This window comes from Pavona decussata, unplaced genomic scaffold, assembly GCF_977016875.1.
Source record: "Pavona decussata unplaced genomic scaffold, jaPavDecu1.1 SCAFFOLD_26, whole genome shotgun sequence".
NCBI lineage: Eukaryota > Metazoa > Cnidaria > Anthozoa > Scleractinia > Agariciidae > Pavona > Pavona decussata.
In genome coordinates, this window is record NW_028145449.1 from 1,536,836 (window position 1) to 1,557,297 (window position 20,462).

The 20,462-nt window shown below is 39.3% G+C and overlaps 2 protein-coding genes across 3 annotated transcripts in view; both read right to left on the reverse strand.

The window, feature by feature from the left end:
* The window catches only part of LOC146485459 (lysine-specific histone demethylase 2-like), a 31,118-nt gene extending 10,978 nt beyond the window's left edge, over nucleotides 1-20,140 (reverse strand). For both annotated transcript variants that reach the window (XR_014863394.1, XM_085103451.1), the window contains exons 1-13: nucleotides 20,028-20,140; nucleotides 18,184-18,493; nucleotides 17,293-17,382; nucleotides 16,415-16,643; nucleotides 15,276-15,320; nucleotides 14,562-14,724; nucleotides 13,903-14,008; nucleotides 12,997-13,060; nucleotides 11,056-11,229; nucleotides 10,107-10,181; nucleotides 8,925-9,062; nucleotides 7,221-7,386; nucleotides 6,490-6,548 (exon numbers count right to left, since the gene is read on the reverse strand). Coding sequence is in view for 1 of the 2 variants with exons in the window: in XM_085103451.1 (XP_084959577.1) it covers nucleotides 6,490-6,548; nucleotides 7,221-7,386; nucleotides 8,925-9,062; nucleotides 10,107-10,181; nucleotides 11,056-11,229; nucleotides 12,997-13,060; nucleotides 13,903-14,008; nucleotides 14,562-14,724; nucleotides 15,276-15,320; nucleotides 16,415-16,643; nucleotides 17,293-17,382; nucleotides 18,184-18,344 (1,470 nt within the window). In the remaining variant the exon portion in view is untranslated. The remainder of the gene's footprint in view (nucleotides 1-6,489; nucleotides 6,549-7,220; nucleotides 7,387-8,924; nucleotides 9,063-10,106; nucleotides 10,182-11,055; nucleotides 11,230-12,996; nucleotides 13,061-13,902; nucleotides 14,009-14,561; nucleotides 14,725-15,275; nucleotides 15,321-16,414; nucleotides 16,644-17,292; nucleotides 17,383-18,183; nucleotides 18,494-20,027) is intronic.
* LOC146485460 (zinc finger protein 862-like) lies at nucleotides 328-3,906 on the reverse strand. Its single transcript, XM_085103345.1, has one exon. The coding sequence runs from the start codon at nucleotides 3,454-3,456 to the stop codon at nucleotides 490-492; it is 2,967 nt and encodes a 988-aa protein (XP_084959471.1). The 5' UTR covers nucleotides 3,457-3,906; the 3' UTR covers nucleotides 328-489.
* Nucleotides 20,141-20,462: the final 322 nt, after the last annotated feature.

The window sequence follows — 20,462 nt, forward strand, 5'->3', positions numbered from 1 at the left end:
TATTTACTTGACTTTCACATTTGTTCAGTAACAGTTGTGTTCCACATGACAACTTAACTAGTCTTCCAAAAACTTTCTAAAGTAGACCAATCCTCTCCTTGCCTTTTTTATACATGAACAGGAAAAACAGAACAGAACATCAAGTGCCTTATGTAAACCTTAGCCTGGATGGATCTCATTAAATGAAGTGCTAAACATTTGAGGAATCATTTAAATTGAATAACATTTTCCTATCTGATTCTGTGCTATAAAAGAATTTTATGTCAATGTAACTACATTGTAAATTCAAAAGATCATTTTTTTAAGTCTTATAAGTTCTCCAAAACAGCTCGGAGTTGTCCAAAACAGCTCCATTTTAGAAGAGCTTAATTAGCCCCTCAAATAGTACTGTATTTTACTCAAGGAAAAACTCCCAATTTTGGGTCCAAAACAGATCCTTTGAATTCACAGTGTAGTTTACAATTAAATCACAGCATTGAGCAATGTTCATCAGTCTTTTGGTTTTGTCCCCTTAAGAGAACTCCAGGTTCTAGCCTCTGGATGTTTGTCCACCCAGTTCTCTCGTCGGGCTCTGACACTGTTTTCTCGCCAATGCTTGACTGCATTGGCAAGGTGCCCAGATTGAGCGAAGGCCTTGACTCTCTCTGATTTGTTCAGGCTGTGGTACTTAACTGAGATACGCAAGTTGTTGTCCAGTGTCCTAGTTGCAAGACTTGAACGCTGAATAGTTTTAGTGCGGTTCATGGAGCTGAAACCTCGCTCACAAGCTGCGGTGGACAAAGGCCAGGTGAACACAATCTCGGCAATCAAAAGGAAGTTAGGAAATTCTTCTTGTTTAGAAAACAACACAGAGTAAATGTCAGGTGTTGTCTTGTGCTTCATTAGACTCACAAGGCTCTTAACTCCCTGCCACTCACTACTGACAGACTCAGCTTTAAAACCAGCTTTTTGCAACTGCTCTTGGTACCTGTTAGCGATTACACAGAGCTGATCACAACCATAAGACGCTAACTCTTCAGGATCTGTAGGCCACGTGTCTGGATCTAAAACTGAAGAAGCCTTTACAACTGGGTCGTTAAAGAGGTAATGGAATCGCTCCCCCATGCTCTGTCCAATTTCATCCAAAACAGACTTTCTGATCTTCTCAAATTGTTCAATATCATTGTCTTCCCTTTTGATCTCAATTTCTCTGAACACACTGCCATCCCCTGCTTCTTTCAAAAACGCCTCAAGTCTTGGACCATTTAACGACTTCATATTAAGACACTGTAATTCAAATTTTCGAACTGCTGCCGCTGCGGTTGTAACTGTAAGAAACTCAGCTTGAAAAACCTTACTTAAATGAGCTGCTTCCTCCGCAATGTCCCACAGAAAACTGGTAAAGAGCAACCCTCTGAATGAGGTTAAGAACTTGACCGAAAATGATGCTCGCCCCTGTCTACCACTTGATCCTACACGCATCTCTCTTGTGTTCTGGCAATGCATCATGAGAGTTTTATATCCCCGAAACAGTACCTGGAGTGCGGTTTGAAGATGTGGCAACCATCTAGCTCCAAACACATTAGTAGGCTTAGAGATCTGGTTATCTAGTGCTTCAGCTAACTCTCTTAATTCCCTGAGGGCCTTGGCGCTGTAGTGATATTCCTGGTATAAACTGCGAAGGACATCACGTACTTTCACAAAATCTGGGTATTTTTCTAGGCACTTGACAACTGCCAATTCAAGCTTGTGTGCTCCGCACCAGAATCCCATAAATTCTCTATTTTCTTGCCTCAATAAACCAACCACACCGTTCTTCTCACCTGTCATTGCCGCACAGCCATCAGTTCCCAGGCCTGTAATTTTCTCCTTCCAGGTGACTGAATTCATGTTGGTTACTCTTTGGAAACAGGAATCAACCGCATCTAAATAACCTCTTCCAGTTCCAGCCTTAGGTTCTTCGATTCCAAGATATGCAGTGACCGGTCTTCCAACTGACTTTTCCAAGTAGCGCACATACATAATGGCTTCCTCAATGACACCATGATCTGTACTTCCATCAATCATTAGGGAGAAAAAGTTACATTCCTTCAATTTGTCTGCGAGATCCTCCTTCATAACAGAGCTTATGTGCTCAATGAACTCAGTACATGCAGATCGTGTTAAGTAAGTTTCACCCAGCTCCACCCCATTTAACTTTTGAAGCGCACAGAGACTTTCATAGTCATCTAATGGCCGTTCTAATGCTGAAATGTAGAAGGCTGTTTTAAATTTCTTCTCCATTTTTTCGTCTTCTTTTTCGTATAACTGCTTACAGCACTTGTACATTTCAGTTTTTTTCGGATCATTTATGGCTTTGTCCGCAGCAATACATTTTTTATGGTTCTGGCTTGTTTCATGTTTTTTTAATGTTTCGTTTTTGAAGTTGCTTGACCCACTTCTCTTAGCTATTTCACTGTCCTTTGATGCTAAAGAAGGGTGCTTCGAGCAAACACCACAGTACATTGATTTCACTGCTGTTCCAACAGGTTGTGAATTTGGGTAGGGTGTGTTAGTAATGAATGGCTGCATTGTGCCTTTTCTTACAAGGTTTATACGCAACCAAGAATGGGCTTGAAGCCACTTCCACTGAAATGACCTTGTCCGTTTTTGTTCATATTCCTTACGTTTGTCCATAGCATTAGCGTGATTTTCCCTTGTCCTATCCGATTCATCCTTTCCATCTTCTTCTATCTTCCTATTCACCTCAATCTTCCTTTTATCATCCATCGTCGTTGCACTCTTTACCTTTCTTTCACCCTCCATGTTCTTTTCTGCAGCCATTTTTCTTGCATCCATCTTCCCCTGATCATCCTTCATTTTCCTCTCATCCTCCATTTTTCTCTCATCTTCCATATCTGTTTCGTCCTGCATCTTAAATTCATCTGTCATCTTCGTTTCATCCTGCATCTTCAATTCCTTTTCCATCTTCATGTCATCCTGAATCTTTAATTCTTCCTCCACCAGCATTTTTTCCTTCATCTTTATTTTGTCCTCTGTCTTCTTTTCCGTCTTCCCATCATCCCCCATTTTCATTCTTTTATTGTTTATGCCTGCTTCATTTCTCTTTTTCTTTTTACATTCTGTTGGAAACCAAAAGTCTTCCAAACTAAACGACCTTTTCGGGGGGGATGCTTTTTTAGTGGACTGGTCAGCAACTTTGCGGTAGTCTTTAGCAGTTTTGACTGCATGATCGGCATATTCCTTTTTAAAAAGGGGGACAAAGTGGTTAGGAACATAAATAGCATTTGGGCGGCTGTCTAATCCACCATCCCTTGACCACAGAATATGAAAGCAATCATTATTGGAAAACACGTCTGGCCTGTTAATACGTGGTTTCACTAAGCCATGTAAGAGGGGGCGAATAGCTTCTGCACAACTTGGATAGATTGTAAAGACAGGCCTGGAAATCACTGTGGAAAGTGCCATGATGTGCATCAGCGACGACCATTCACCTAGCTGACATCCCCCAATTGCCTCACTCTGGATAGCAGACTCACGGTTGCCACTGTGCTCCCACTCTGCTATTCCATTTTCTTTCAGTGCGAGCGTGAAAACGGTGACTTCTCCAAAGGGACACCCACATTGAAGAGCTTCCCGGAATCGCGGATGGTTTCCATAGTAGGCAGTATTTTCAAACAGCTCAATGGCTGTCAGAATACGAAGACAAGTAGAGTATTCTGTTGTACCCACAAGGGCCAGAGAAATGGCGTGGTACAGGCAATTTCCATCCCCAGCGACTTCATGAGCAATAAGGCCAGTTGGTGCATCACACGGAATAAGGGACTGTGCCAGTTGGTCTTGTTTTAGCTTATCAGATCTCGGGAAGGACTGGTTAAGGTTTAATTTTCGCGAATATTTGTCCCTTAACTTGCAACACAAATCTTGGTTATTGCTAATCAGGGCTTCTTCCAAAGTTTTTAAGTCAGCAACCTGAAATATAAAGAAAACCGGCCCACTCTGTGAACTGTTCAAAACTTGTTATATTTTATTGAGGACCTTGGCCTCAATGAGGCTAGACCAGTTATACACAGTGTAGCGTTACTATAAAGATATCAAGTGGCATTTCATTTTAAAATATCTTATATCTGTCACTAAAGGAATAAAGATTCCCGCGGCCAAACCCCGAAAGATTTTGTATTTGTAAGCGAATAAAAATATAGCCCAATTACAAGTCAGTATCAGAAGAAAACAATTGATAACCGAAGTACCGTATTTATTCACTTATAAGACGCACCTTTGTTTACGAAAATTTGTGCTTGCTCGATAAAAATTTTCTCAAAACTCGGGGTGCGTCTTATAACCGAGTATTTTCCCGCAACAAAATTTAACTTTGCCAAATTTCCTTATAATTAATGTTCAACTAAGATGAGAATGAATAAACAAGACATTCATCGTTGCATGGTCATCTTGAAGGTAAATTCCTGGTTTGGTTATGGAAAAGAGAGATTCTCCATCTGAGCCGTCAGAACTGGTTACCTAGCACGTGATCAAAATCTGCCCCGATCAAATTTCCTTCCACGACAAAAATAGCCGTGTCACGAAAATGATATTTGTTACATTTCAAGCGCTACTGTCTTAAACTTTCTGCACTTTTCTGTGAGCATGTTCCAGAACCAAACTCAACATCAGTGTATCGAAGCTGTAGAAACTGTACGCGAAAAGAAGCCGTTTTTATTATAAGTGAAATATCAAGCTTACAGTATCTTTGATCTCAAAACAAACGCGGTTCAAATTTCATTAGTCAAAGAAAATTTGCATGAATTTGCGAGGCAATCACAGACAGCTACCTAGCTGATCTGCTATTTCGTTTAGAAGGTCAAGAATGTCAAGTTGTCACTACGGATTAAATAAAACCGCATTGAATATAGGTCAAATGAAGGCACAGCATCTTCGGTTGTGTTTTAAAAGCGGGAAATATATTTTATTGTTTTGAAAGAGACAGTTTCCAAATCGTTATCTATATTAATATAAATGTTCACATACGGAGTCGTAAGAAATAAACATTGCTTACCTGTTGCGAGAATTCCATTGTAGTCACTGGGCTTAAGACAAATTGCTGAAACCTTTGTCGATTTTAGCGAGAAAAGAAGAACCTTTGCCGATTTTAGCGGGAAAAGCAGAACCTTTGCCGATTTTAGCGGGAAAGGGCGCTAAGCACGTGCAGCAAGGCAGAAATACAACCAACACAAAGTTGATCATTACTTTAATTTCTTTATTCAAGGTAAAGACATCACATTACAAATATGAAATATCATACTGCGTTCTCTGGCGTGTTGTTTTTTAAAGTCTCTTGAAAATGCTGATACGTTGCAAACTGGTACATGAAATCGAACATCGATAGCACGCAAGATAGCTTCCCATTCTCGCCACAAAAAAGTTATCAAATCGACGAAAACCCAAGCAAACGATGAACTGCACGAATGTCAACATAGGCAACAAACAGCCCATAATTTTGCTATTCCATATTTGGAAGTCAAATCTCAGACCCAGTCTTCAACTGCCATCCGGACTCGGAAACGATGGCTTCGTTCGTTTCGACAAAGCTTCACAGTTGAACACGTTAGGTTTACATAATTTACGGTTTACTTGTGGAAATTTTATACTGCCTAATCGCATCATCGCTAACCATATCAACAGTTCCACTGTTTAAAGTCCTACTCCAGCTAAAGGAATATAATGTACAAGGAGGTTAAGTCTAATGCCGTGTGTTAAGTCAGGCGCCCGCGCGGGCTCCTTGTACCGAAATTTGGTCGCCCATGCTCTTACCTTGGGCGCCTCTGGCGACCGGGCGCCCGTTAGGCAGCAGCCTTGGAAACCACGCGAGTTCATCCAGTCAGACTTGAATTTTCTTTGTTTTGGATATCCCAGTGTGTAGCTTGTTCTCCAGCATGGTGGATTTTGTATCATGTGACCGTTAGCTGCAAAGGGCCATTCGTTATGTGCAGGATCAAAATTGTCATGCATTCATGCAAGCTACTATGTCTCTAGGATAGCCAACAAAATTGGCTACGAGTGTGGCCAAGTTTATATCGGAGAAACAGGGATATGATGCAAGAACAGAACAAACAACGGAGACATATACTACATGCACGCACTCAGACTGAATGAATGAATGAACGAACGAACGAACGAATGAATGAACGAATGAAAGAATGAATGAATGAACGAACGAATGAATGAATGAATGAACGAAAGAACGAACGAACGAACGAACGAATGAACGAATGAACGAATGAACGAATGAACGAATGAATGCATAAAAGAACGAACGAACGAACGAATAAACGAATGAACGAACGAACGAAGCAATGGACGAACGAACGAATGAACGAATGAATAACTTTATTAATGTGTCGGTGTTGTGTAGCTAAGAGCCGGGAGAAGTCCCCTCTGCCAATTGCGGGCACCTAAACATTAAAAGGTTTCCTACTATTCTGTGTACAGCGTCAACGAGCATTCTTTCATCACCTCACTGAATGAGCCCTGTGTTTCCTCTAAGAACAGATGATGCAACTCCCAAACTTTATCTGTGTGACCAACAAAAAACAATATTACACAAAATGGAATTACTGTTGCAATTCCTTTACTGGACTATCATCTATTTAGAAATGGAAAGATTGAACTAACCGTAACCATGTTTAAATAAAGGTTATGTATGTATGAATGTCATCTCAGCAAAAATTCCAATTCCACGCAGAAATTGCAGAAATTGCAGAAATCCAACAGCCACTGAAGCCTTTAAAGCGAACTGATCCGCAACGATCAGCCGAGCAAAGCAAGCAATGCAAAGCAAGCATGGGTAAATGCCCCTGGAAGACTCGGCGTCCACCCCGTAGAAAGCATACCTGCCTAGGGTGCGACTGCTGGCTAGCAAGCCTGTCATGAGATTAACCTTGCCTAAATGATTACATTTAGCCACATTAAACATAGTCCTGAGTACAGCCACTCAAAACAGGTAAACTAAAATATCATTGTTGCGTTCGACGTAGAAAGAACGTGCTCGTAATAGAGATTGGAGTCGAGATTGTATGGGACAACGTTGATTGTCGTGAATGAATGGATCTTGGGACGAGTATCTGGCATCCCCCGCAGATTTTGCAGGGGCGGATGACATCATCACCAACTTGGCAAAGGAGTGAGAGCCTGGGAACGAGATCATCGAACGCACTCCACACTATTATTACTAGTAGCATTCATACCTTCCAAAGACTTGTCCTCAGGAGAATCTCTCTTTTGATCAGCAATGGCATCAAGCAGTGCATTGAAGTGAAATTCTACTTTACTGTCCGTGCTGCTGTCAACACACTGGCCATCTTCCGTGAGGAGATCGCATTTACTGCTGATGTGGTGCATGGTGAGACCAGACTAGAAAAAATTAATCACAAGGGATGAGACAATTGTGACCGTGAATGGGCAAACGTACACTAATTGTTTTCCGTTAAACAGTTTCTTTTGGTTGTAAACTGATACTAAACGGTTGGATCAAGCGTTTAAACGGTTTCCATAACCATTTAAACGGATAGTTAAGGCTTTAATTGGTTGACAAAAGTCCATAAACGGATAGCTTAAAACGTTAAAACGGTTGACCAAAGTCCAGAAACGGATAGCTTCAAATGTTAAACGGTTGGCTTAAGTCCATGCAAAAACAGATAGCTTAAAACGTTAAACGGTTGACCAATTTCCAAAAACGGATAGCCTCAAACGTTAAACGGTTGAACAAAGTCCAAAAACGGATAGCCTCAAACGTTACACGGTTGACCAATTTCCAAAAACGGATAGCCTCAAACGTTAAACGGTTGAACAGAGTCCAAAAACGGATAGCCTCAAACGTTACACGGTTGACCAATTTCCAAAAACGGATAGCCTCAAACGTTAAACGGTTGACCAATTTCCAAAAACGGATAGCCTCAAACGTTAAACGGTTGAACAAAGTCCAAAAACGGATAGTCTCATTCGTTAAACGGTTGAACAAAGTCCAAAAACGGATAGCCTCAAACGTTACACGGTTGAACAAAGTCCAAAAACGGATAGCTTAAGACGTTAAACGGTTGAACCAAATGCCTAAACGGATAGCTTCAAACGTTAAACGGTTGAGCAAAGCACAAAAACGGATAGCTTAAGACGTTAAACGGTTGAGCCAGAGATGTTGCAGTTCACAGGCAGCCACAAGTCTAACTGCTTTAGCTTTGCCACGCTCACGTTCCTTCCAAGTGTCGCGACATCAAACAGCAGTCACGCTGTGGTCAATTTACACCGTGACTGCTTCGGGAATCAATTCAGTCTTGTAAACCAGGCCTGGGGGAAAAATGATCACTGAGCGAGTACCAAACTCGTCCTAACGGGTTTCTCAAGATTTCTTTGACACGAGATGCACAGGCAAATGGCCGCTGAAGTTTCTACTTATTGTAAAGCATGATTGATTTACAAACTCACTCGCACGTGTCGCGATTGGCTTTCTTCGGATTATATTGAAGCTATCACCAGACTAGCAGAGTTCCTGCGAACCAACTCATAATTCGCAGGGGAATACGACCGGAAAAGTAAGGGAAATCGATTTGCTGTCATTCTCATCGGGCGCAGTGTTTTTAAACCAGTACGACTTTTATTGCCTTTGCTCCAAATTAAAAGAAAAAAGGAAAATAAAATATGCAGGATGTTTGTCCCATGAACCTAGTTTAATGGCCTTAGCTCTCATGAGTTTCCTGTAGCTCAGTGGTAGAGCATCCGAACTAGTAATCGGAAGCTCTTAGGTTCGACTCCTGATAGGAGTACTCGGATTTCCTTTTTCCGAGTTTGCCTGTGTCATTCATTGAATAATAAATACATCATTCTCAAAAAATGGTTTGAACACTAAAAAAGCAAAACTGAACAACAACACGTAGCACCTAAGTGACAGCCATTACCTGCTCACATAGCACAGACACTGGATTATTTACACATCCGTTGAGTATTTGAGCTCCTTTACCAACACAGCATCCCAAAGACTTTTTGTCGTCCCAGACACGACCCCCAACCCTATCTCTGCTCTCCACAACAGTCACCTGTGCATGCAGACAAATGTAAAATTTCAATTTTACAGTAACTGTCAAAATTCCCGCATGTTGATTGGCTCGTAGCCATTGTCTATAGAGTAAAGACAGTAACAATGACGTCAGATGTAACGCGCGCGCTTTCTCAACAGAAAATTAAGCCATTTCCGCTCGAACTTTTTCCAAGTTATTGTAAAAAAGCAAACAAACAAACAGCAGTTTTCTATGGTCTATACTGTTTTAGACCATAAAATGACGCCACAAAATGTTCACAACTTGGCAGTAAAACCACTCCCCTCATCGTGGTTTTACTTGAGTTTTGAAACTTTTTTTTCGATTTTTTTTTTTAATGTTTAATATTGGAGAATATTCTTTGTATGGGAATTTAGTTTCCCCCAAATATTCTCCGGTCATGCGCTTTTTATATCTTTTGTAATTTCATTTTTATCGTACATATACTAGCATGACAAAGCATTATTAAACCTTAAACCTTAAAATTTTATGACGTTATTTTATTTACCGAGAGCGCGCGTTGGATATGAGATGATAGATAGCCAACGAGGCGTGTAGTGCCGAGTTGGTTACAATCATCTCATATCCAACAAGCGCGAGTGGAAAAATTGTTTTATTAAAAACCTTCACGAAATATTGCTGGATTTTGCCGATTTCGCTTTCCAAGAAAAACTAGAAAACAATTTAATGGTCGCTAGTTCTCGGGCATGGTATAATGGCTCATATACCATGGCCGCTAAGCCAATCAAATCCCTGGAATTGCATTATACAATGATCCAGTTTTTAATAAAAGAGTATAGACCATAGAAAACTGCCGTTGATTTGTCAATTGTAATATAAAATAAAGTATTCTTTTTATTTTTATTTTCTCAGGTTTATTGATATTGATATTCTATACTATGTACAGCCGAAGGTCTCTGCATGGACACCGACATAACTGGACACACTGAACTCTACTGTCGACTGCATTTGAACAAACTCTGCATTTTCACGATCACGGAAACTTTTGAGAGGAATGAATCAAGTTAACAATGTGGCCCGTACCTTTACACCAAAGTTGTTGAGATGTTTCGCTGCCGACAAACCAGCAGCTCCAGCGCCGACCACAATCACTGAAAGCTAATTTAAAAACTTTATAATTGAAAGATTTGTGCATTTGGCTAAAGGTAAAATGACTTTTTTGATATAAATAGCTTATAACTTTTCCAGAAGACACAAGCAACCTATACTCAAAGGAGATACCGACCCCTTAACTGATTTTTGATGAAAGCGTTTTATTCCCAAAGAGTTAAATAAATAACCTCTGTGTGCACACACTATGACAAACGTTTTACTTCCAAAAATTCATTGACTGAATGTCTGTCTGACTGACTGAAGGACTGACTCATTGATTGATTGATTGATTGATTGATTGATTGATTGATTGATTGATTGATTGATTGAAAGATCAATTGATCGATGAAGTGAGTGAGTGAATGACTAACTGGCTGATTAAGTGACTGACTGACTGACTGACTGACTGATAGTCAGAGTGAATGACTGACTAACTGATTAATTGATTGATTGATTGATTGATTGATTGGTTAATAATTAACTGTCTGACTGACTGACTGACTGACTGACTGACTGTCTAACTGACTGATTGGTTGACTGGATGACTGTCTGAATTACTGACTGACTGACTGTATGACTAACTAAGTGACTGACTGACTGACTGGCTAACTGATTGATTGACTGATTGATTGATTAATAATTAACTGTCTGAATGACTGTCTAGCTGACTGATTGGTTGAATGAATGACTGTCTGACTAACTGAGAGAGTGACGGAATGACTGATTGACTGACCATCTGAATGACTGATTGGTTGACTGAACGACTGTCTGGCTAACTGAATTGGAAATTGACAATCCTGTACATTTCATCATGGCCTTTCCCTTTATTTTTCCTTGACTGGTCTACTGTGTGCGTAAGAATTTAGACCTGCAGTTTTACCTTTACATCTTGAAGTGTAGTCAGACTTCTTGGCACACTGGGTAATATACCATGGTTAATAAATCCTTTCTTTGTCAGGAAAAGTAGAACTCTTCTAATTTCTGCAACCATTAACACCCTGACTAGGCCTCTAACGATAATGTTATTAGCACATGTCTCTGGAGTCAGAAATTCCTGTGAATCATACATTGATTTTAGTAATAAATAATCATGACAATAGTTGTTGAAAATTTTCCCAAGCAAAGGATTCTAAGGAAAATGTACGTATCTGACATGAAATATGCACAGTGAAATAACAGGCAGTTCAATAGAAAGAGCTACAATCAATTGTCAATAAATTATATGATTATAAGAGTAGGCAAGAAAATAGCAGAGGATAAAAATAAAATAATTCAGATTGAAATTTCAAAGCTTTCTTTAATAATGCTTAAACTGAGGGATGTAAAAGGATAATTATTGTTTTATTACAAGAGCAAAATGGGAAAACCAGAATGTCAGATTATAACAATGCCCATGTAAGGTTAGGTATACAGAAAGGAGGATATTACTATCTTCCCATCGTACCTTGCGCCAATTTCGGTAAAATGGCTTCCGGTCAGTGAGAGGAATGCGCGTGTTTGAGGCCAAGTTTGAGCTGGATTTCTTCGTATCACAAATGATCCATGGTGAGTAATTTATCTTTATTTATTTCATTTACATTCAAATAAGGGAAAGGAATATTTTTCAGAGAGAGATATTCTTCAAAACAGCAATACTTTGCGTATTGTTCGTGGCTTGTCAACCATGACTGTTGTTATTGAATATGCATGACCTCTTTTGAAATTATGTGTTATTTTGGAACTTAAACGACGAGTCAATAGGATTATAATATTCAAATATTAGCTTTTATATTTCAAAGTTCCACTGGGAACTGATCGACTCCTATTGACTCCACGTTTTCAACAAAAATTTTGAAGTTGAATGTGAGGGATTTTTGGCGCGATTTGTGTCATGATTCCACCTGTATTTATTGCTTGGGACTCATGTTCCAGGCTCCTAGTATTCGACATTTTCTTAACATGTTTTCGCTTCATGTATTTCGTTTTATTGTAGGAGCCATTACCCTCAAGTCAACATCTGAAGAGGTCGCCAAGAAAGGCACGAAACGTGCTTCAAGCGGTCGATCAAACGTTTTCAAACTGTCACTGTTTGCGGCGTGTTCAGAAACAGCACCAATCTCCGATTTTTCAGCTCATCTGGAAAGTTCACGTGCCCGAGAAGCATCTTATACTCTATAAATGCAGCATTTCCAAAGACTGCCTGATATCGACAGCTAAATCCACGCAATTCAAGTAAATAACACTCGATTTCTCGAAAACCTTGAGTTGCCGCGTTACTATCTCGACGGCGTCCATTGAAAAATGAAATTCACGTGGGGCCAGCCGTTTGATAATATAGTTGCTACGCGGTGCATGCCGGGAAGATAGTAATATCCTCCTTTGGTTTACAGTACGTGCTTACAGTTATATATAGCAGAACTCCCGTGATATTAGAACCCATTCTATAACTATTTGCTCAAAAGGGTGAAATATCATGTTTAACCTACATGTACATCTATTCAACACGCTGTTGCAAAAGGGTTTGTCTGATGGTACATGTACATGTACAAGGTCATGTAGCTACAATTATGGAATTTTTGTGAAGTTGAATGCAAACTAAGTGGTGTCAGAAGAAGGAAGAGTTCAGCCATTCTTAATACTCATCCTTTTTTGATAGAAAACCAAAACTGAAACCAAATAAGAATATGCATGCCAGGGGTGAATATTATTTTTCACATTTTGATTGTTCATTAACCAATTATTATTCCTTGCTCTTGTTACACGTGCTTAGGCTTCCTGTGGTTTTCCACAACAGGATTCCCAATCGCAATTCCAGCAGTTGCAGAGTCTTACTGATTCTCACCTTGTGACTGATCATCCATAGTGACAATATAAGATTTCTCAGTGCAAGATAAAGCATTGGATGCCTGAAAAGAAGAACGCAAATTTCATACACTGTACACGCATTAATACCACAATGACTTCCTGTGAGTACATTGCAACCATGCTCTCAGTTGAATTTTAAAACTGTTCTGCCCTGTGGATGTGCTACATGTATTTGTCAAAATAAGTGTACACCATGGCCTCAATGTTTGAGTCTGTGGATGAAATCTTAGTGTGACTATCAAATAAAGGCTGCTGAGTAGTACCTTCCTGTTGTACCTTATATTTTATGCTATACAAGCCTTCTTAAGGTGGTTCTAACTGTTAAGTCTGTGGATGAGGTCCTATGTCCTAAAGTGAGACCATTCAAATGAAAGCTACAGTGTACACTGTACTCAGTGTTCCAGATAACAGTAAATTTCAAAGTCAGGGGACCAATGAACCCTTTAAACAGGTTTTAAGCTTCAGTTCTCTCCTGATCCTGGGTCAGGAAGCCAGCTTTCAAAGAGGTGGTCCCCAGGGTCTTAATGATATTCAAAATTGCGGTACGCTGCAAAAATTGTCACATCAGTGGCATGGCACACCAATTTTTGTTTTGATATTTGTCTTCGCTGTACTTTCCCCAAGATGAGAAAATATGTAAACAGCCATACATGTTCATGTATATAATATTTGATCCCTGTAAAAAGCGTAGCAAAGGCAAATTTGACAGAAGAAGGGCAAGATACTCTCAGCCCTTCAATTAACCCGAATGATCATAAGCGGACCAGTCTGAAGGTAAAATGACCACAGACTGGATTTTACTTTGAGCACAACATGATGCCCACTTGCCCAAATATTACCCACTCCTCTGTAAACAGGATTAATAGTACATAATGTAAGTTACCTGACATATTCTGGGAATGTCTCTTTCTCATCTTGTTCCATGACATCAGGGCGGAAAGTTAAGGCTGTCTGAGAGTGGTCTGGGTTATAAAACAGCTTCACATACCCTGCAATAAAAAAATCACTGACATTTACATGTATTTCCGAAGGCACACCAGCAACGTTCTTGGCATGTCATGATCAGCTTCAGTAGCAAATTTGAGGAGATTACTTGTCAGTGCAACATGTACATGTAGTTCCAGAAATATCCATACATGTACATGACCCCCCTCAAAAGGATTTTTTATGCCCCCCCCCCCCCCCCAACCCCAACCCCTCTGGAAAGTCACATTTTGTTTGAGTTCATACCTTCCTTTAATAGTCTGGGGTTATTTGTAACAAAACATTACTATACAGGTGCTTTCAAGGGACACAATCATGTTATCCCACATCACACAAAGTCGTTTTGCAACAGCCAGCTCAGAGTTTACACATACGTATACATAGTTATAGTACCCAACATTTTTTCTAAAGTAAGGTACCAACCGATGTTACTATTTAAGGGAGAGGTAATCAAATACTGTTGGTAATTAAAATATGTTATCTAGGCAGAATGGGAGATAAGAATGGGAGATTAATGATTGCAGACACATACAGTACAATAAAAGATTGTTTTAACACCTGTACAATCTTGGTCCTTTTGTTTCCAATCATTCAGTGTAGGACTAAGGCCGACACCATCAGGAAAATAAGATGTAAGGAACTGTGCAGCAGGGCTGCTTTGAAGAAGAGGCGGCTCTGTTAGACTTTCCAACCAACCAGCGCTGTTCACTGCAGAAACTCTCTTAACAAAAAAAGGCAAGCACCAGACATGAATAACTTTAGGTGCGTACATGTAGCTTTCCATTTATCCTATGTACATGTTGTTAGAAACTCATTGTACACTCTTAGCAAAATGTCCTCAATAGATTTAGAGACTGTTTAGAGTCTATTTACGCATTCAAAAACTGTCTAGGTTTCCAGAAGTTTCTAGAAGCTATTTTGAGCCAACTGTGATGTTTGTAAGGCAGGAAATTACCAGTTAAACCAGTTTTTAACACGTTATTCTACAAAGTTCTGCCACGTTATATGAGCAAATGCATAAAATATTATTTGTCCTCTCTCTCTGCCTTTGAATAAACGTTACGTGTACCAAGTGCTGGATTAATTTCGGTGTGTTTTCTGACTGTTGATGGTTGGTGAGCGAAACTTTTCAATACATGTCATATAAATTTAACCCTTTAACCCCTAATATCAAAGACCAAATTCTCCTATCTTGTTCCCATACGTTTCTTACAAAAGTACTGGGGAGAAGTTATTAAGTCATGTAACCATACATAATCAAAACATACACACCTCATCCTCCTGAACATTACAAGGACTGACTGTTTTCTTTTTCCCCTGTTCACAAGACAAGAAAAGTTAGTAGACATTCCAATCATAGCAGTGTGCAGGATGTTTGTCCCATGAACCTAGTTTTATGGCCTTAGCTCCCACGAGTCTCCTGTAGCTCAGTGGTGGAGCATCCGAACTAGTAAGCGGAAGGTCTTAAGTTCGACTCCTGACAGGAGCACTCAGGTTTCCTTTTCGGAGTATGCCTGCCTCATTCATTGAATTTATAATACATCATTCTCAAAGTAAGAGGTGTTAACAACTCATCATCATGACCATCATCAAGGAAGTAGATCACAAAGTTCATTTGTGTGATATTCTGTTAGAATCAGAACCATTCTTCATCACGGGAAAACAACCACCAAAAACTTGCTAAATCTTGCTGATTTGAGTGATATTTTCTTTTCCCCCAGATACTTACTCTTGCCCTATTTGTGGGGCATGGTATAATTGGCTCATATACACCATGGCCGCTAAACCAGTCTAAATTCTGTGAACTGCATTATTGATTGAACCAGCTTTTAGTAATAATTATTTCCTTTATTTCACTTCCGTAAACCAATTTCACTAATTCATGGGAAACTGTTTTCCTCTGGTTTCTGTGCGTAAATTTTTGTTGTGTGGAACTGCATTTTAGAGCAAAAAGAATAATTCTCTTTACTCTTAAATGCAATACCACACATTTAAAGTAGTGCCCACAAATACTTCAAAAACTCATTAATAATTCATAAGCCTATTGACCTTTCAAATGGTTGATAAAACATCTCGTGCAGTGGTTTTAAAACCCGATGAAACCTCTCCCTTTTTAGTATGCAGTGTTTAATGTTTTTTCTCGTAAGCTAAGTCCAACGTTCACAAAAGCATCATTGTAATGAACTCTCTTGAAACACACTTTTCCGGTAATGTTTTTGAAGCCGTTCAAAAAAAACTTGCAGCACATGTTTTATCGGGTCTAAAACCACTCAGCTGCGCCTTGTGGTTTTAAATCTCAATAAAACACTGCTGTTCATGTTTTAAACATTACACCAAACTTCTTGCACTGTGCTGGGCACCCAGTACATTACATGTGCAACACCATGTATCCCAACAAAAGTTCTTGTTACCTTGGATTCACTTGTGATCGCACAAGTTGATGATACACATTTCCAGCATTTGATAGCATCTGCCGTCAGCTCCTTCTCTGGAAATTCCCTCCACTTTGAACAAAGAATACACTGAACCCAATATGGCATGATCATTTCTGAAACATACACTTTAATGTTTGCTTCTCTCCGTCCATTTGTGCTCCAGTCGTACTTCCATTTTGTGTAGGTTTCATAGCCATCCTTGCAGCTTAAAAAAAATGTACAGCTTACTTCTCAAAAGTAGTAATTAACTAAAGGCAAGGTTTTATTCTTTTCACCCTTTGGAGGGGTGGGGGAGGAGGATGGTATTTTCTGGAACAACACATTCAGTCCTATTTCCAAGCTAGAGAAATGTAAACAGGCACGTCTGTTGCTAATTCGACCAGATGGATCATCATCATCATCATCATCATCATCATCATCATCATCATCATCATCCTCATCACCATCACAACAAATTTTCTTTAGTTAATAAATAATTACACAAAAGTCATGTAATCCACATTGTTTATGTACTACACATTACACAGATTAGCCTTGTAGCTGTCAAACATTATTCAACCATACATTCAATGCTGTAATTCCCTCCCACACTAGTGCATAACTGGATTTTTATTGTCTATCTTAAAGTCCTGTATCATAATCTGCAGCTTGTGACAAGTAAATACATGGTGTTTAGCCTACGTGTAGCCGTACCCACCCCCGAAGAAAAACGGTTCCCTCCTCCTGTTTTTCTTCGGGGGGTGGGTACGGCTACACGTAGGCTACATGATGGTCTCCATACTTGATTGGTGCTTTATTAACCTACTAAACAATCATTATTTTATTTATTGAATTATGCATTTCAGCCTGTTTACCTGCGGTACATGTAATCAAAACAAGCATTACAGAAATGTTCTCCATCAGACATGTGGTACCATCTTGATGTGTAACCAGCCCCAGAACAGCTGTTGAACAATAATTATATGTCACTTTGCTATAATTATAGAAACTTATCAATTATTTTAACAACACCTAACATACTGTAAAGTATTATACATTTCTTGAATTGACAGATTGAGTTGTTTTATGATAAAGTAAAGTAGCCCCCATTTGACCTCCTTGGCTATTAAATTGTAAAATATACATGCACCAAAGCAAACTAGTTGCCGCATGCCAGCTGGGATTGGAGAGGTTGCATGTAATGCTGTGTTTGCTTCATTATCTCTGAAGAGCCCCTCACACTGGGAGGAGAATATTATCATGATACAAGTATTTATTATTTACATTAGGACAGTGCCTACTTTTGCTACTGCACATACATTCTGCCCATCTTGCGATGGTCCAAGAAAGACGGGTTTCATAACGGTGGTGCCCGCTAAAACAGAGATATTTTTGCACGGTTTATAACTATGCGGGAAAAGTAGATGTTGGCAAGGGTTATTGGAATCTGAAAAGAAAATTAGGGGTAACTGCCCATGCATTTCTCAGACTAGATAATTAAGCTTCAATTTAGGAAGAAATTAATCCATACATTGTTTTGTATTTTGGTGCTTTTTAGAATACTGTTGTTGCTTATTTCTAATTATCTCTAAAAAATGCATGGTTACCCCCAATTTTCATTTTTGGATTCCAATAGCCCTTGCTAAGATCTGCATTTCCAGCATAGTCATAAACCACGCAAAAATACTTCAGCATAAGTAGGCACCGTCCTTAATTTTGTATTTTTACAGCAAGGTTTTTTTTCTCTTGCTGTTTCTCTTACTTACGTCTCATCAAATCTTGCACAGCACGTTGGCCTCTTTGCCGGACAACCTGCCTTCTCGCATGCTCTAAAGCGTTCACCTTTGTCATGGGATAAATCACCATTATCAAAAAACTGTTTCCGTTTCACAGTTCTTGGAGAACGCCACTTAGCTTTGCCATCCATTGTACATGTAAATATCGGCTTATGCTACAACTTAAATGACAACCATTCTTTGTTGTAACAGGTAGCTTGGTTTGCTGAAGAGACTGATGAACCATGAACACCATGTGATGTGATCTTCAGTTTGGCAAAAGAGTTGGGTGTTACTCTTCCTATATGTAGAGAGAAAAAATAATGCCCACATCATACGAAACCCAAAAACAGTACAAGTTACAAAAAAGGAACATTTACCACATCCATTTTACTTTGCAGAATAAATAAAGGACCCAATTCAACTTGATTCCCATTTTTCAAAAGAAAAAAAACGGATGGAAATGCTATGCTAACAACTGTTAGTACCATTTAAAAGTAAGTTGACAGTCTCTGTCGTGTCTGGATTAGCGAACTTCCAGAGAGTTGGTGGAGGTTTAAAAGAAAAAACCTGGACAGGAGTATGGAATTGGACGTTTTCTGGAACAACAAAATTTGCATGCAGGGTAGTGTCAAGTTCTATTTTAGAATATATTTTGGTCTAAAGGCATGCTATAACTATTAAAACAATTGTACACATCCAAGACTAGATTGACCTTAGATGTGTACTATGCATGTACATGTGTTGTCAGTCACTGTGTTTGGTTTGTGCAAGTTCTGAACCAGTACAATTCAAATCTAGGCACATTTCCAGCAGTATACAGTACGTAGCCTAAGAGACAGAAACACACCTTAAAGACTGCTTCAACAACATTGACTAACAACACAAGCTTCAATCATTTTGATCGAAGCAAATACAGCGAACAAAAAAAGCAACAAGGGGTGTTCATACTGGACAATATTTTCTTGCGATTTATCAATATTATTGCATTCTAACTCAGGAGTTCTCACTGTTTGTCAAACGTCAAATCACGTTAGTAAGCGCCATTGTCCATGGCCTGCCTTAAAGCTTAGAAAATTGCTGTCTGACATCAAAACACAATACAACGTCAAATAATTAATGCCCTTGGACTGTTACTGGTTAAACATGATGTAGACAATTTAGCTCTGATTGTCGTATGCCATTATGTTAACGTTTGTGGACGTTTTGTCATTTTCAAGCGCAGACATGTTTACCAAAATTACAAATCTTATTTAAAGGAGTTAAATTTTGTCATAATTTGTGGGAGGCAAGAAATTTTGTCCACTGTACTGTGATACAATGCACAGGCCACAATCAAGAACCAGTATAATTTGCAAATGACCAACACAAGCTAAAGCAAAACCCATATTGAAGGACAACCGACCATGAACTCCTTAGAGACAGCAATCGCTCTATCGTTGCTTTTATCTTAGAAACAGTTCGCACCCAGCCACATGTACCAAAATGCAAGATGGTAGCCATAAGCTTACATGTACATGCATTGTATAAATAATTCACGATTCAACTTTACTTCAAGTCCTTGTTTCATTAATCAAGTCAGGATCAAGTTAAGAGGATCGCTGTTTAAATTGTGATCTTACCGAGAAAAAGGTGAACAAAATGGTTTTACAAGTTCAGTCCTATAAAGCTTTCAACAATTAACGCACATGATTTGTGACAAATATTTGCGTCGAGGTAAGGATCACACTCGTGTTTCGGTTTTCGATTCTGTAAACCTACTTTAACCGGGAAATAGATCAATTCTGATTCATCAAAGAAAGACAAAACAGTCAAAGATTACAATTAATACTCACCAATATTCTTGAGTGTATGAGTGAAGAAGATAAAATCGACGCCAGATGAAACGCGCTCAAATTTAACCATACACGCGCTAGTGCCAGATTTCTTCGGGCAGGTTGTCTTTTTTGTCACGCACTTTACAGTAACGATCTTGAGTCACGCACCCGCGTTACTTTGTCGACAGCAACGTGAACGTCATGAGAATAGGATTTTGTGAGCACCAACACGTGCGTTAGAAATTTCGTCAGCGTTTTGTACATTTCTTTGCCGAATTGAAGGTTTTGTGAAGAACGTGAGCACATGACAGAAATTTTTTTCAGGTCTCTGTCTCAACTTGAACGCCTCTCCAACCAATCCTGTTACAGGATAACTTCACGAGATCTCGTGCGTGTGAAGGCGTTTTACTGGCATGCACCACGTGTAGTATGATCAAAGTTACCCGCGTGTCA

Bases quoted from the DNA above. Each gene is read 5' to 3' on its own strand.
- LOC146485460 (XM_085103345.1), bottom strand. From the start codon at position 3,456: ATGCACATCATGGCACTTTCCACAGTGATTTCCAGGCCTGTCTTTACA.